At 53.5% G+C, this 13,562-nt stretch overlaps 3 protein-coding genes across 3 annotated transcripts; 2 read left to right on the top strand and 1 right to left on the bottom strand.

Annotated features, from left to right (window-relative positions):
• Positions 1-505: 505 nt before the first annotated feature.
• J4E92_006479 (uncharacterized protein) lies at positions 506-5,584 on the top strand (the record flags this gene model as incomplete). Its single annotated transcript, XM_051497846.1, has 1 exon — positions 506-5,584. The coding sequence occupies one exon, from the start codon at positions 506-508 to the stop codon at positions 5,582-5,584; it is 5,079 nt and encodes a 1,692-aa protein (XP_051351572.1).
• Positions 5,585-6,236: 652 nt separating this feature from the next.
• J4E92_006478 (uncharacterized protein) lies at positions 6,237-7,056 on the top strand (the record flags this gene model as incomplete). The annotated part of the gene is made up of 2 exons (XM_051497845.1): positions 6,237-6,328; positions 6,381-7,056. The coding sequence occupies 2 exons, from the start codon at positions 6,237-6,239 to the stop codon at positions 7,054-7,056; spliced, it is 768 nt and encodes a 255-aa protein (XP_051351571.1).
• Positions 7,057-7,698: 642 nt separating this feature from the next.
• On the bottom strand, positions 7,699-10,302 carry J4E92_006477 (uncharacterized protein; the record flags this gene model as incomplete). The annotated part of the gene is made up of 2 exons (XM_051497844.1): positions 7,699-8,099; positions 8,154-10,302. 2 exons carry the CDS (start codon positions 10,300-10,302, stop codon positions 7,699-7,701), a joined length of 2,550 nt encoding a protein of 849 aa, XP_051351570.1.
• Positions 10,303-13,562: the final 3,260 nt, after the last annotated feature.

Raw genomic sequence — 13,562 nt, 5'->3', positions numbered from 1 at the left:
TGGATGGGTTGCAGTATTGATGTGTCGTTCGCGATGAGCTCAGTTGCGGCCCCGGTAATGCTTGGCGGAGAAGTGGGTCTAACTGCTCTGCGTAGTACCACGACCGGTCATGGATGTGACACGGAAGGCGTCTACGCGACTGAGCAACCCGACGCCTGCCTGAAAGAATCTGCGGAGGTTTTAGACAGCCTCAGTCACAGCATTCTCAGACGTGATATCCAGCATTCCGCCGTCGTTCACGTCAGAGGGATGGCATGCGCGCCCGTGCCGGTATTTAGCGTGATCCCTACCAAACATTATCGCCGGCTCTGTTTTTACCATCTCACAACTTCGACATAACACCGCATCATCCCAACGCGAGCCCGAATTTGAAATCCGACCCCATCACCGTCACCAGCACGCGTCAGGCTATCTTGCGACTCCGGATTCGAGCTGATATATGTCGATTTGGCCGCGCGCCGGGTGGTCAACAGGCTCCCCAGGCCGCCTCTCTCGCCCTTCCTGAATGGAAGAAGTTACCGCCGCGGATCGCGACATCGACTCCATCCCACCACGCGACTCGGCCGCCGCACACAACCCATCCGACATCACACACAATGGCGAACAGAGCGAGAACGACAGCGCACCTGTGATCAAGGAGGAACATCCGCCGGCACCTGTAAATGGCGATGATGGTGGCGTCATTGAGCGGCCGCCAAAACGGCGGAAACTCGAAGACACCACGCCGCGCCGCTCAGCGTCACGCGCCGCATCGCCGCCCTGGAAGTCATTCGTGGCTGATGGACCGACGACAGTCTTCGAGAATGGCGTCAGGAAATCATCACGTGTGAGCAAGGATGCTGCACCGCCAACGCCGGAACCTGTAAAGCGGAATTCTCGCCCGGCCAGCAAGGCGACGCAGACCAACGGCACCCCTAAGAATGGCGTCAAGCGAGAGTCGCGCAATGGCTCAGGACCCATGTCTGTCTCGAAAGGGAAGACGCCATCCACCATCACCAAAAAGGTGTCCGCACAGTCTCTGGCAACGCCGGCGCGCAAGTCTGAGCGCCAGAGAAAGCCTCCAGCACTTGCGACAACATCGCCCGTCACGTCGCCAGCACTGCAGAATGGGTCGCCCGAAGGCACGCGCAAGCGGGTCGGGCGCTCTCGAAGGGGAGCGCAGCCACTTACCGATGATCTAGGTGACGAGCCCATGGACGATGCCGAAACGAACGGACACGACCCCTACGCCGGCCTGTATGGATCGCCAGACGACTCGAACCCATCTATGCCTGCCCCTCGTCTCCGCCTGCGACTGCGAAAGCCCGACCCTCCCAACCGCCATCCCCACCATGCCCCGCCCAAGTCAGAGTACGCGTCGCTCGAAGAGTGGCTAGGACAAGACGACCCGTTAGACGGCGAAGAGGCGCTTCGGATCACACAGGAAAAGGCCGAGGAAGAGGCCGAGCGCCGGCTGCAGATTGTCGAGGCTGCTGAACATGGAGTTCTAAGCCAGGCACGATGCAGCGTATATGCGCCTGAAGCAGCCCCAGAGCCACCGCCACAATACGGACATTGGGACCACGTTGTCGCTCATGCCCTGCACTTCAACAAGCTATTGAAGGAGGAGAAGGCATTCCATCGGCGGACGGCCAAGATCTTGGCCAGAGAAGCATACGACTTCTGGAAGAACAAGTTCAAGCGCAAGAGCCAAGATGAGATCGAACAGGAAGAGACCGAGCGGCAAGTGACGAGATACAAGCAGCTCGTGAAGGATGTCAAGGACGCATGGGGCTTGGTCAGGGTTGAGATCGACAAGGAGCGTGTGGCTAAATATGAGGAGGAACAGTTGCAGCTTGGACACAAGGCCATGGATGACATGTTTAATCAAGCGCAAGAGATTCTGGGTGGTCGTAACGCTGGCGACGGGGCCTCCTCCTTGGTCAGCGAAGACCGTGATTTCAATGAGATGGAATCCGAAAGCGGGGTGTCGCATGCCTCACAACAACAGCACGACGACGATGTCATGTCTTCCAGCTCCGATAGCGAACAAGAGAACGAGCAGGATGAAGATGCGAACCTCACGGCCGAACAACTACGCGAGAAGTACGGACAACTTCCCGATCTCCCCGAGAGCAGCTCCGAGGCGGAAGTCAACTCAAACGACGGCGAAGACGATGACGACGCTGATTCCGAAGAGGGCACTCCTGCGCCAACACCCGATCCCGACCTCGATGTCGACAACACGAACGAGCTTCCAGAGAACCCATTTCAACAGACGAACGGCTTTCACGACCACGAAGAAGATGGAGATAAACAGAAGCCAGACTATATCGATCCTGCTACAGTGGAGCTCGATCAGGTTGATGATGCTTTGCTCGATTCTGAGGACGACAAGGGCTCGGAATCTGGTAGTGAAGCTTGGTCGAGCAACGAAGGTTCGGATAGCGAGGGTGGTGGTCATGAAGAAGTCGGCTCGGAAGAAGATGACGAGGATGAGAGTGAGGGAGAAGACTTAGGCATGATGGGTTTCTTGGCACCTAAAGACATCAAGAAACTGAAAGAGGCCGCCAAGACCGCGATTGACGATGTGGAACCGGAAGACCCGACAACTCAGCCCGAACAAACGAATGGCCATGCTACATCGCCCGCGGAAGTCTACGAGGAGAAGCCACATGTGAATGGTCATGATTCTGTCGCTGAAGTAGACGAGCCACATGTGAACGGGCATTCTGAAACAGAACCTGCTCCTACCGTCGAGGCAGCTGAGCCAACTCCGATGGAAAATGTAGTACATTCTAAAAGCGCTTCTCGATCACGGCATACATCATCCCCACCAAGGACCGAGGTGCCATCCTTACTACGCGGTACCCTCCGAGAGTACCAGCACGATGGTTTGGACTGGCTGGCGAACTTGTACGAATCCGAGACAAACGGAATCCTCGCAGACGAGATGGGTCTGGGCAAGACTATACAGACCATCTCACTTCTCGCCTACCTCGCTGTTCGTCGCGAGATATGGGGACCACATCTAGTCGTCGTACCCACCAGTGTCATGCTCAATTGGGAGATGGAGTTCAAGAAATTCTTGCCAGGCTTCAAGATTCTGACATACTATGGCGACATCAATGAGCGAAAACGAAAGCGCATGGGCTGGCGCAACACTGGCAAGGACATGTACAACGTCGTCATTACCTCCTACCAGCTCATCCTCCAAGACGCAGCAGCCTTCAAGATGCGTCCCTGGCGTTACCTGGTCCTCGATGAAGCCCACAACATCAAAAACTTCAAGTCTCAACGATGGCAGACTATGCTTAATCTTAGAACAGAGCGACGGTTGTTACTGACTGGTACGCCTCTACAAAACAACATCGATGAACTTTGGTCGCTGCTCTACTTCTTAATGCCAGCTGGCTTTGCCGGGGAAGGTCGCATCGCGGGACTGGAGGAGTTTACCTTGGCTCTCAAGAATCCTACTTCGCAGATTCTCGATCAAGGTCGGCAGCAGCTTGATGCGGAAGCGCAGAAGGTTGTCAAGCGGCTTCACGAAGTCCTTCGCCCCTACTTGCTTCGAAGGCTGAAATCAGAGGTTGAGAAGCAAATGCCAGGGAAGTATGAGCACGTGGTCTACTGCAAGCTTTCCAAGCGGCAACGGCAGCTCTACGATGGGTTCATGGGCCGCGCCTCGACCAAGGAGATCCTGTCCTCCGGCAACTACATGTCGATTATCAATTGCTTAATGTCATTACGAAAAGTCTGCAATCACCCCGACCTGTTCGAAACACGAGCCATTGTAACGTCCATGGCCATGCCCAAGTCAGTCGCTGCTCAGTACGAGATCAAGGACCTTCTCATCAGGAAGCGACTGCAAGAGGGCATGGAAGATAAGCAAGTAAATCTAGACGCCTTGAACTTGGTGTTTGCGCGACGGGAACAGACGCAGTTGGGTCATGCTAGACGCACCTACCCTATCCGCGCCACACGGCCCCTGGAGGATCTGATCGAGCGCCAAACACGGCGCATCAACAAGCCCATCGACAAGGGCACTTCTTCACTACAAGCGACTATGGCAGCGATGGCGAAGCGAGAGCAAGTGGCCGTTCGGGACCATTTGCAAACATGTCTTAACCTTACTCGCGCGCGCACCCAGTTTATGCCGATTTACGGAAAGGACATCATTGACGCGCTGACCGTCGATTGGCACGATTTTACATTTGGGGCTATCACTGAAGGGAAGAGAGTGGCTAAGCCTCTCCTCTACCGAACCCATCACACTCCACATCCCAACTACCACGGCTTCGGTCAGGCTCAAATGCAACCAAGACAAGAGGAAACGATTCACTATGACATCGTTCAACGTCATCATGGTCTACTCGGATTCAGGTCACCGCGCTCTCATCGTGTCTTGTCGCATTGGCACGATCAACAAATTACCCATTTCTATGATATGATCCCAACATTGGAGCAGCGCGCTGAGGCTATGGAGCCTCTCATTACCCGCTTCACATGCGTTACGCCTGCCGTTGCGGCCGAGGAATTAGCACCTCTGACCCTATCCAGGCGCGGTGTCCAGCTGATTCGATCGTCGGAGGCAGCACACGAAAAAGACCCCTTCCATTCTTCGCGCATCCGACAATCGATCGCCTTCCCGGACAAGCGTCTCCTTCAATACGACTGTGGCAAGCTTCAGCGTCTTGCAACACTCCTTCGAGATCTACAGGCTGGTGGCCACCGTGCGCTCATCTTCACCCAGATGACAAAGGTTCTAGACATTCTCGAGCAATTCTTGAACATCCATGGATATCGCTACCTGCGCCTTGACGGGTCTACCAAGATCGAGCAGCGCCAGATTCTTACCGATCGCTTCAACAGTGACCCCCGCATCTTATGCTTCATCCTGTCATCTCGATCTGGTGGTCTCGGTATCAATCTCACAGGTGCTGACAGCGTCATCTTCTACGACCTTGATTGGAACCCCGCGATGGACAAGCAGTGTCAAGATCGAGCTCATCGTATCGGTCAGACGCGCGATGTGCACATCTACAAGTTCGTCAGCGAATACACCATCGAAGCCAACATCCTCCGCAAGTCGAACCAGAAACGTCTCCTCGACGACGTCATTATCCAAAAGGGTGACTTCACCACAGACACCTTCAACAAAGTCACCTGGCGCGATGCACTCGACGAGAACCTAGGAATCGACACCAACGACGAAGCGGGTGCAGCCATGGAACGTGTGCTCGGCGAGAAGATTGGACTGCTGGGTGACGCACGCGTCATGGGCACAGTGGAGGACACCGAGGATCGCACGGCAGCTTCCATCGCGCAGAAGGAGATTGTGGACGAGATTCAAGAAGACCAAGTTGACTTCAACGAGAGTCTCAACGCAACGAGAGCCGCCTCGGAGACCGCCGCTGCCGCCAAAGCGAACGAAGACCTCGATGTCGACGGTAACGAGAAGGAGCGGAGACACGTCGATGAATACATGCTTGGCCTGTACCGGGGAGAGTACGGCAAAGAACCGTACCGGCCGCCAACTGACCGGCAGAAGAGGAACCGAAAGGGACAGGATCCTCATGTGCGGCACAGAAAGAAGAAATACTAGTAATACGCAAATCTTTCTATTGAGCGACTTTGGGGTTTAGCGAGCGTGTTGGAAAAGGAAAAAATTATGTATTAGTAGTTGTACAATCGTAGAAAGAGCGAGTAGCATTTGCATGGTCTGGCGTTTTCTCCAATAGGGAGAGAGAGAAATGAGATAAGTGTACAATCATGCTAGAGAAGTACTGTGGTTCTAGTGGACGTGTAGCTGATGCGCAAGCTCGTTGACCATGTTGGTAGAATCAATAATGGAGTCACTTAACCGAAGCTTTGCAGTCCTCCTTTGACTAATGTTGGTGATATAACAAAATAGGAAGAGACTATGCTGTGTAAGGGCCGCTACGGATGTCCAACAGTGTAATCCAAAGCCGCCACTCAAACTGGACCTTGGGACTACATTGGACCGAACGATGAGTAAGTACCAACAGTTAGTGGCATGTATGCTTCACAATGGAAACCAGACGGCAGTCTATGGTCAGTGAACCCGGCTTGTCACCGCTTACTGGACCCTGGCCGTTGCTCCTGCCTTTCCAGCTCACTGCCAAGACCGCGCTACTAGGCCCAGTACTTTTCACCATCACCGTCACATCGATCTGATTTATTGAAACACCTGTCACGACTGCGTCCCAGCATCACGACAACCACAATCGTTCGCGATGGCGACTCCAGAGAAGAAAGAAGAGCCCCCAAAGGTCACTCCGTTGCTCGAGCTGGCCAAATGCTCCAAAGCTACTCCTCCACCTAACACGTAAGCAGAGAGAAGGCTGTATAAGCATACATTCCACTAACATATGGAACAGCGATGACTATGGCCCGATAGTCACCGTTAAAGTCGGCAATTGGGACCCGTATTGCGAATTTCACGTCTACGAAGGCCTGCTTTCCCACTATTCCTCCTACTTCAAAGCTGCCATGAAGGATTGTTGGGGTGGTTTAAAGACTGTCGAGCTGAAGGACGATAACCCAGAGGTATTCAACGCGTTCTTCCGCTGGATCCACACAGGAAAGCTCTACTTCGCGCTCGACGCTTCAGGGAAAATTCCTCTAAGCACAGAGCTCATTTGCGAGATCTACGTCTTTGGCGACGCCCGAGGGGCTCCTGAGCTCTGCAATGCCGCGATCGACCTGCTTATCCAGCAGATGCATCATGAGTGGTCGTTCCCAAACCACGATCTCGCCTATGTCTATGAAAACACACTTCAAAGATCAGCTCTGCGCAAGGTTCTCTTGGATTTTGCTGTCGATAATTTTCGTTTCCCAAGTCTGGTTGATCCGAACGGACGAACACAAGGATTGGTACCATATCCTAAGGAGTTCCTCGGAGATATGTTGATGGCTCTCTTAGCTCTTGGATCGACTCCCATTCCGTCAATTGCAGGGCGGGCAAATCTGCCTTTCAACAAGGCCAACTGGGCCACATACATCAAGCCTTTGATATGTCCAAAGTATCACGATCACCCAGCACCTCGGGCTTGATCGCGTTGATGACGGTACGATGCTCTATGCGCGCGGAAAATTGGGTTGGAGAATACACGATCACTCTTGTCTCAAGACAAAATGGGACAATGATGCTGGACAACTACGGAAGGACGGCTCCACGACGCAAGCTTGGATCACCAGGATCTTGATAGTTGGATGAATGGGAACTTGTTGCCCACTCCCTATGGTGATCATCTCAATGAGTGAAACGTGACATCTCTTTCGCACCTCCTCTACTATGTTTCCTACTCTCTCTCTGACTCAGTCGCAGCAAGCAAACAGCGGGTGTCGCCGTCTGCAGCCCGGTATATGTGGTCTCCTGGAGCAAAAATGTGAACCGCACCCAACTCTTCTCATTATAATTCAATTTGACAACCAAAACCTCCACATACGACCATAGGATCTTGACAACCAGCGCTTCCCGTTCGCTCAGCGGTACTTAAGCTGGATACCGGCGGATTAGTACTCGGGTGGGTGACCACCGGGGACCACCCGCTGTTGTATGTTTTTGCCTGTTTTTTCATTATTGTTGCCGCGATCATGTACTTTGACAAGACGTTGAAAAAGGCGAGCATCTTTTTTTTGAGGGGCTGTAGAGCTGAGTTGGGGTTGGAAAAATGATGTGTTTCGATACCTACACTAGCTGGACGGCGAGATTCCTTCACTCCCACTCTCGACCGCCTCCTCTTGATCCCTATTGCCAGCATCATCCTCGTCTGTAATCGGTGTGTCAACGTTCTCTTCTCGTTCCAAGTATGGCGGCGGTGCTAGTTCTTCGCTCTCAGCCTCACCCTCCCCATCTTTCCCTTCTACCCACACCCTGTTCAACTCTGCCTCGATTTCCTCTCGTCTCTTCTTCCACTCCTCGACTTTGGCAAGCCTTTCCCTCAGCTCTGCCAACTCCTTTTCGACGCTCGACTTCTCAGACTGTGTGCCTATGCGTTGGAAGTCCCATTCGTCGCCGTGGTCGCCCATGCCGAGGGTTAGTGTGTAATCGTGGTAGCGCTTTAGGGATGCGCGCGTGGATATTGTGATCAATGCTGAAGTTGTGAGTCAGTTAAAGTCATCTGTGACAGGGGTGGTGGGATACTTACTTATGCCCTTGGCTTTCGCGCGTTCATACAGCAGGCCCTCGACATCACTGCTAACCGCACTGGTGCCCTCGTCCACGAATGCGTACCGGGGTTCGTGGTAAAGCAGCCTCGCAATACCCATTCTCTGTTTCTCACCACCGCTGAACACGTCTTTCCACACTTTCTTCGTGTCCCAGCCGCCTTCTCTATCAGGCAAGTAACCTAATTTAGCTTCTTCGAGAACTTGCGACAGTTCAAAGTCGCGGCGGCCTGCATCCTTCATATCGGCATCGGTGTGAGGGTAGATGACTTGGTCGCGGAGGGTACCGGTGGAGAGGTAGGGTCGTTGAGGAAGGAACATGATGCCGTCCACGCCGATACTGCGGGGACGACTGACAAGACCGCGGTATGCGGGCCAGAGACCAGCTACAATGCGCGAGACGGCGCTCTTGCCGCAGCCATTGGGGCCGGTGATGAGGAGATGCTCGCCGGAGTGAACGATGAAGGATAGGGATTCTAGGAGTTCTTCGCCACCCATTGGGTGCAGGGCTGGGGCGACGACTGGAACGTGTTCGAGGCGGATTCCATCAAAGCCCTTGTGGACTGTGCCTTGGATATCGGAGACGGAATAGAGTTCGGGTCGCGTGCCGGGTGGAGGGTAGTATGCTTCTGCGTGGACACGATGGAGAGTACTGATCAGGGTGTAGACGCGTGATGTGTAGCCGGCCAGTTCAGAGAGATCTTTGATACTGTACATCATGCGACCGCCGGCATCCGCAAGAGACAGCATGAGTCGCTTGTTCGTGATAAAGTCTTTCATACGGCTGCGCTCGCGGTGCGATTTCTCTCCTCCAGGTAGCTCGGGTGTGCCTCCCACACCACCCCATTCGGGCAAGAAGACTGGGAGCGAAGTAACCAGGTAACCGAAAGCCGACCATGAATATTTGAGCACAAAGTCTTCAAGCATGTTGTACCGGATCTTGAGACTGTAGATGCCTTCCATCCAGTGCTTGAGGTCCTTGAATCCTCGTTCCAGGAAGTGCTTTTCCATCTCGTCACCGCCGTAGAAAGCCACTTCCTCCGCATTTGCAATGAGTCGGGAGTGCAGAGCGCGGAACTCGCCTTCTCTTCGTCCTTCGACAGCTTTGAGTTTGCCAAAGGGCGGAGACAGTTTTCGCAGTACGGTCGCGGTGAGGAAGTAGTTGCTCAGCAGACCGGTAAGCGCTAACGGCCCTAGAGAGCGGTAGAGCTGGTAGTTGAACACGCAAAGATCCACAAACGGCTTTCCTAAGCTCGAGTACAAGGATGCAGCGCTCGCACAGAATAGCGTCAGATCTTGTGTAATGTATTGGTCTGCCCCGACGCCTACACCTCCGTCCAGATTCTGTAGCTTGTAGTAGTTCAGATGGTCGTTCAGGTACAAGTCATGGATGTACCGCGTGAGTCGCGTTCGGAACGCGATGGAGACCTTACTCTGCAGGAACTTGATCATAGCGTTCGTGTACGAAGAGAAGGTGCCGACACCAAGCCATTTGACTATACCCCACAGGAATGCCTTGCCGTTCCCTGCTACAAGGTCGCGCACGATCTCTCCGTCGAGACGCGCCACGACTAGTGACAGGTACGTCCGCAGCATGAGGAATACGCTGTGACTGACCAGCAGACCTGTCTCCTTGCTATTCCAACGCGGTATCATGATATTCAGAAGGCTCAAGAACTGGTGTAGGAAGGCCAAATTGAGACCCGGCTTCGTCTGTGGCGGCGGCGCTTGCGGGTCGCTCGAGGTCGTGTCAGCCATGCGGGCTGCGCGTGGCGGCTGGAGGAAGAGTCTGCGATGCGCATCGAATGTGGTTTGCTTGGTGGGATGTATGACCACCTTGGACGTCGAGTCGCGGTAGGGTACGTAAATGGTCCTGGAGCCATCTTTGTTCCTGAGTCCGGAGTTCCTCCTCAGCAACCGTCGGCCGGTCTCCTTCTCTGCGCGCCGGCTCTTGTACCATCTCGTGCCTCCATATCCGGTGCCTATGATGGTGAAGAGGAGGGTGATAGTGGACAGCAGCTTCGTGAGCTTGGATGCGCCGCGCACGCGGGACTTGAGGAGCGTCGCATAGCGGTCGTAGAGTGCTAGGAGCGGGTCATGAGGCTGTCGCAAGGTAGACTGAGCGGCCATTGTTGACCGTGGACATCCTCTCTGGGAAGACTGTCATTTCTCGCAACGGCGGTGCTGGAGGTTGGAGATGGTGTACCTTGCATGTGAGCCAGTGCTATGATGCTTGCTGCGGTTTGAGCCGAGGCATGTGAAGGTGCACGTGCACTGGGGAAATCCGGGGTGGCTCCACAACAGCTCGACAAACACAGCCGCAGAGCAGGCTACTGTTGTCTGAATATCCGCGCATCGACGAGATATGTTTCCTACTGCCACTAAGAGTATAAGAACGAAGGACTTTTGATTAACATTACTAGGTGATAAGCTCGACTACCACCAGTCACGAGAAACCGTGGTTATTAAACAGCAGCCAAATGCCTCCAATGCACCCCCCATTCCTTTCCTGATTATCGATCCTCCTCATTAGGTCAAGCCGTCGAAGACTCTTTGTGTTCGATCTGCTTCATTATCATACACAGTTGGCTCTTCAGCCAGCCTCCTAGAAATTCATACAGGTGCCCCGCCTGCTCGCAAGTATCGCCATTACCTCCCCAATTAGCTAGTGCCTCAACGAGTTGCGCACATCCTCGCAACTCATTGAGGATTATCTGTCTTCTATGTCTCTCTTGCTCACCGTCGTCAAATTTGTACTGGGTGAAGGGAGATGACTGCATGTACAGGTTGTAATTTTCCGCGTCCCCAATGCTCGTCACAGACGAAGGGGAGAAAACGGTCTGCGAGAAAGGAAGAGGTTGGCAGTAGTTCCAGGGGAGCGATGCCGAGACCGGGTAGCTGGTACGGGGTCCGCGACTAACGCTGGCAGCGGTTTGATACCAGGCCAAAATCTTTGATGTTATGCTAGAGTATAGCATAGCAAGGTGTGGGTCTGACGAGCATGAACACCTGAGAAGCCGCGAGATGTTCTCTCGTGCTGACCGGACAGTATGAAGAACGGCATCGAATGAGTCCCTCGAGTGGCCCGGGTATCTGGCGTGTGGCAGGCTCTCGAGCGTCGAATAGGCCAATGGATAGCAACTATGGCAGTTGTCTGTCGTGACTTCGGTGCAGGATGCCATATTGTCGTGTCCTCCTACGGTTTGGCTCATTGGACTATACGGAAAAGATATGGAGGAGGCCGAACGTAGATGCTCCACAGTCTTTGCACCGCCAGGGTGATAGTCCATGGGGTTTGCGTCATCGCTGCTGATGTAGTCGTTGAGAGTCTCCCAGGTAGGATACTGAGACTGTACTCTCTGTTCCTGAGTGAAAGGATCTTGAAAGAACTGGTCTGTCCCAGTGGCTGACACAGGATCCGGCTGAACACGTTGTCTCGACAGGACGCCAGTGTTCATATAGGTGGTATCTTGGAGGATGTCATTCGGGTATGGTGGTTCAGGTGCAGTCTCGGAGTCGAAACCTGAAGGAGTGGATAGGCTTGGTGTAGGCGACCAGTCTGAAGGCCAATTCGACGTGACTTCCGAATCGGTCCGTCGAACGGGAGGAGTTTGTAGCATGAATGCGCCGAACTCATTGCCACTTGGTGATGGGCGTTGCCTTGTGACTTTGACAAATGGAGACCCATCTGGGTTCCTCTTCCTCACCCGGCCTGGCTTTCCGTGTTTTCTCGAGACGCCGTATACGCATTTCGTATGAGTTTGGAGGCAGCGCGCACATTCCGGATGCTCTTTGCTGCACTTGACTTTCGACGCGGCACAGGCGTCGCATGAAGCCCGGAGCTTCAGATTCCCGTCCCGTCGAGGTGTAAATGGTTTGGGTGCTGAAGTAGGTGTAGACATCTTGAGTGGTGTCTTGTTGCTCTCAAGTATGACCGGAGATCTCCAGAAAATTGGTCGAGATGGTGTAGACATTATGGTATAACGGGCATCCTCTGTCAAAGAGTCGGTGTCGGGTAAAAGGTAAGCTGAGCGTTGTACTACCAATTCCTTCAGGCCAGTTCCAGCTCCATGAGGCTCCACCGCCTTTATATATGAACAGTTGTCTGAATATTCTTACCTTTCCCAAATGCATCATTGTGGTGTAGGTGAGATTTAGCGCTCTCGCATAGAGCTGCATCGCAGGATTACCATTGCCATGATTAGCGCACCCGCATGTCTCAGCCCTCGCGCCCACATCATACCTTGCTACCCGGGAAGCGAGCTACACACGTCTCTATGAGGTCTGTTCGCTGCATGCTGCATACTGTCTGCGGCCATGTCAACGGCTGCAGCTATCTTGATCCCTGACACCACGTTTTCCAGGTGTGAAGGTGTGGTGTGAGTGGCCAGCAGGGAAGCTAATGCAGGTGGTGGACGGCTGTGCGAGAGAAAATACGTCTTGGTACTGGTGCAGATGCAGCATCCAATGAACAAATGATGTGTCAGCCGCATTGTGCTGACAGAAGACTCTGATACTGAACGACATCGCAGCGCTTTCTTGAAGAAACGAGTGCCAAGATGAACGGCTGATGCTGGCTACCGGGCGAACGGCAGGTGAGGTCACTGCATGCATTTTCCCAAGAGCTCTGCGTGTGTCCAATGTCGCAGGACCGACCCTGCCCTCGATGTGGTGAGCGCAATCGTTTGATAGACATCGCACATGTACATCAACACAGCAACATATTCTAACACATGAGAGGAAGTTGAGGATATTCATCATCTGGATCGAAGCCGATACAGAGATCCATCGTGCCTTCCAATGACGACGTACATCAGGCTAGCGTGCTGCTGGCCGAGATGGGTAAGCGCGGCCTGCAGCTCAAAATAACTCCCCACCTCACTGGCCAGCACACCCTCCCCTCGCAGCACCTTTCGATCCTGCTCCTATAAACGTCTTTCTACGTATCCTTGACAGCTTCTGCATATTTCCTCTATGACGGTGAGCCCACGTGTGCCTGTTATCCACTCATAATTATTCATTTGTCGGCTGTGCACCGGGTGGAGCACCTCCGTTGCTATATGCAGGTCGCGATACTGTTCCGTGGATCAGATAACCTGAATAGAATGGCGTTAATTCTCTAGCCAGGGACGATAGAATTTGTTAGGTGCGGCTCTGCGAAGTAAGCTCGTAGAATCGGGGACAATCCTTGGAGCTTGTGGTACCTGAGCCTAGAGGTAGACTACAGCGAGCATCGAACAGCTAGATGTCAAATCTATGCCCTCTACGTTTGAGAGAACCTGGAACACGTTGCGATAGGAGTCACAGTGTATCAGTATTAGCAGATTATTTGCAACATCTACAGTGACGAACGTCTTTCCTCTAATCTGGATACTGTACCTATGGTGACA

Source organism: Alternaria infectoria, assembly GCF_024043175.1.
Source record: "Alternaria infectoria strain BMP 0036 chromosome Unknown scaffold_10, whole genome shotgun sequence".
Taxonomy (NCBI): Eukaryota; Fungi; Ascomycota; class Dothideomycetes; order Pleosporales; family Pleosporaceae; genus Alternaria; species Alternaria infectoria.
Note: the sequence above shows the minus strand (reverse complement) of the source record. Positions and strands in the feature narration are given on the sequence as shown.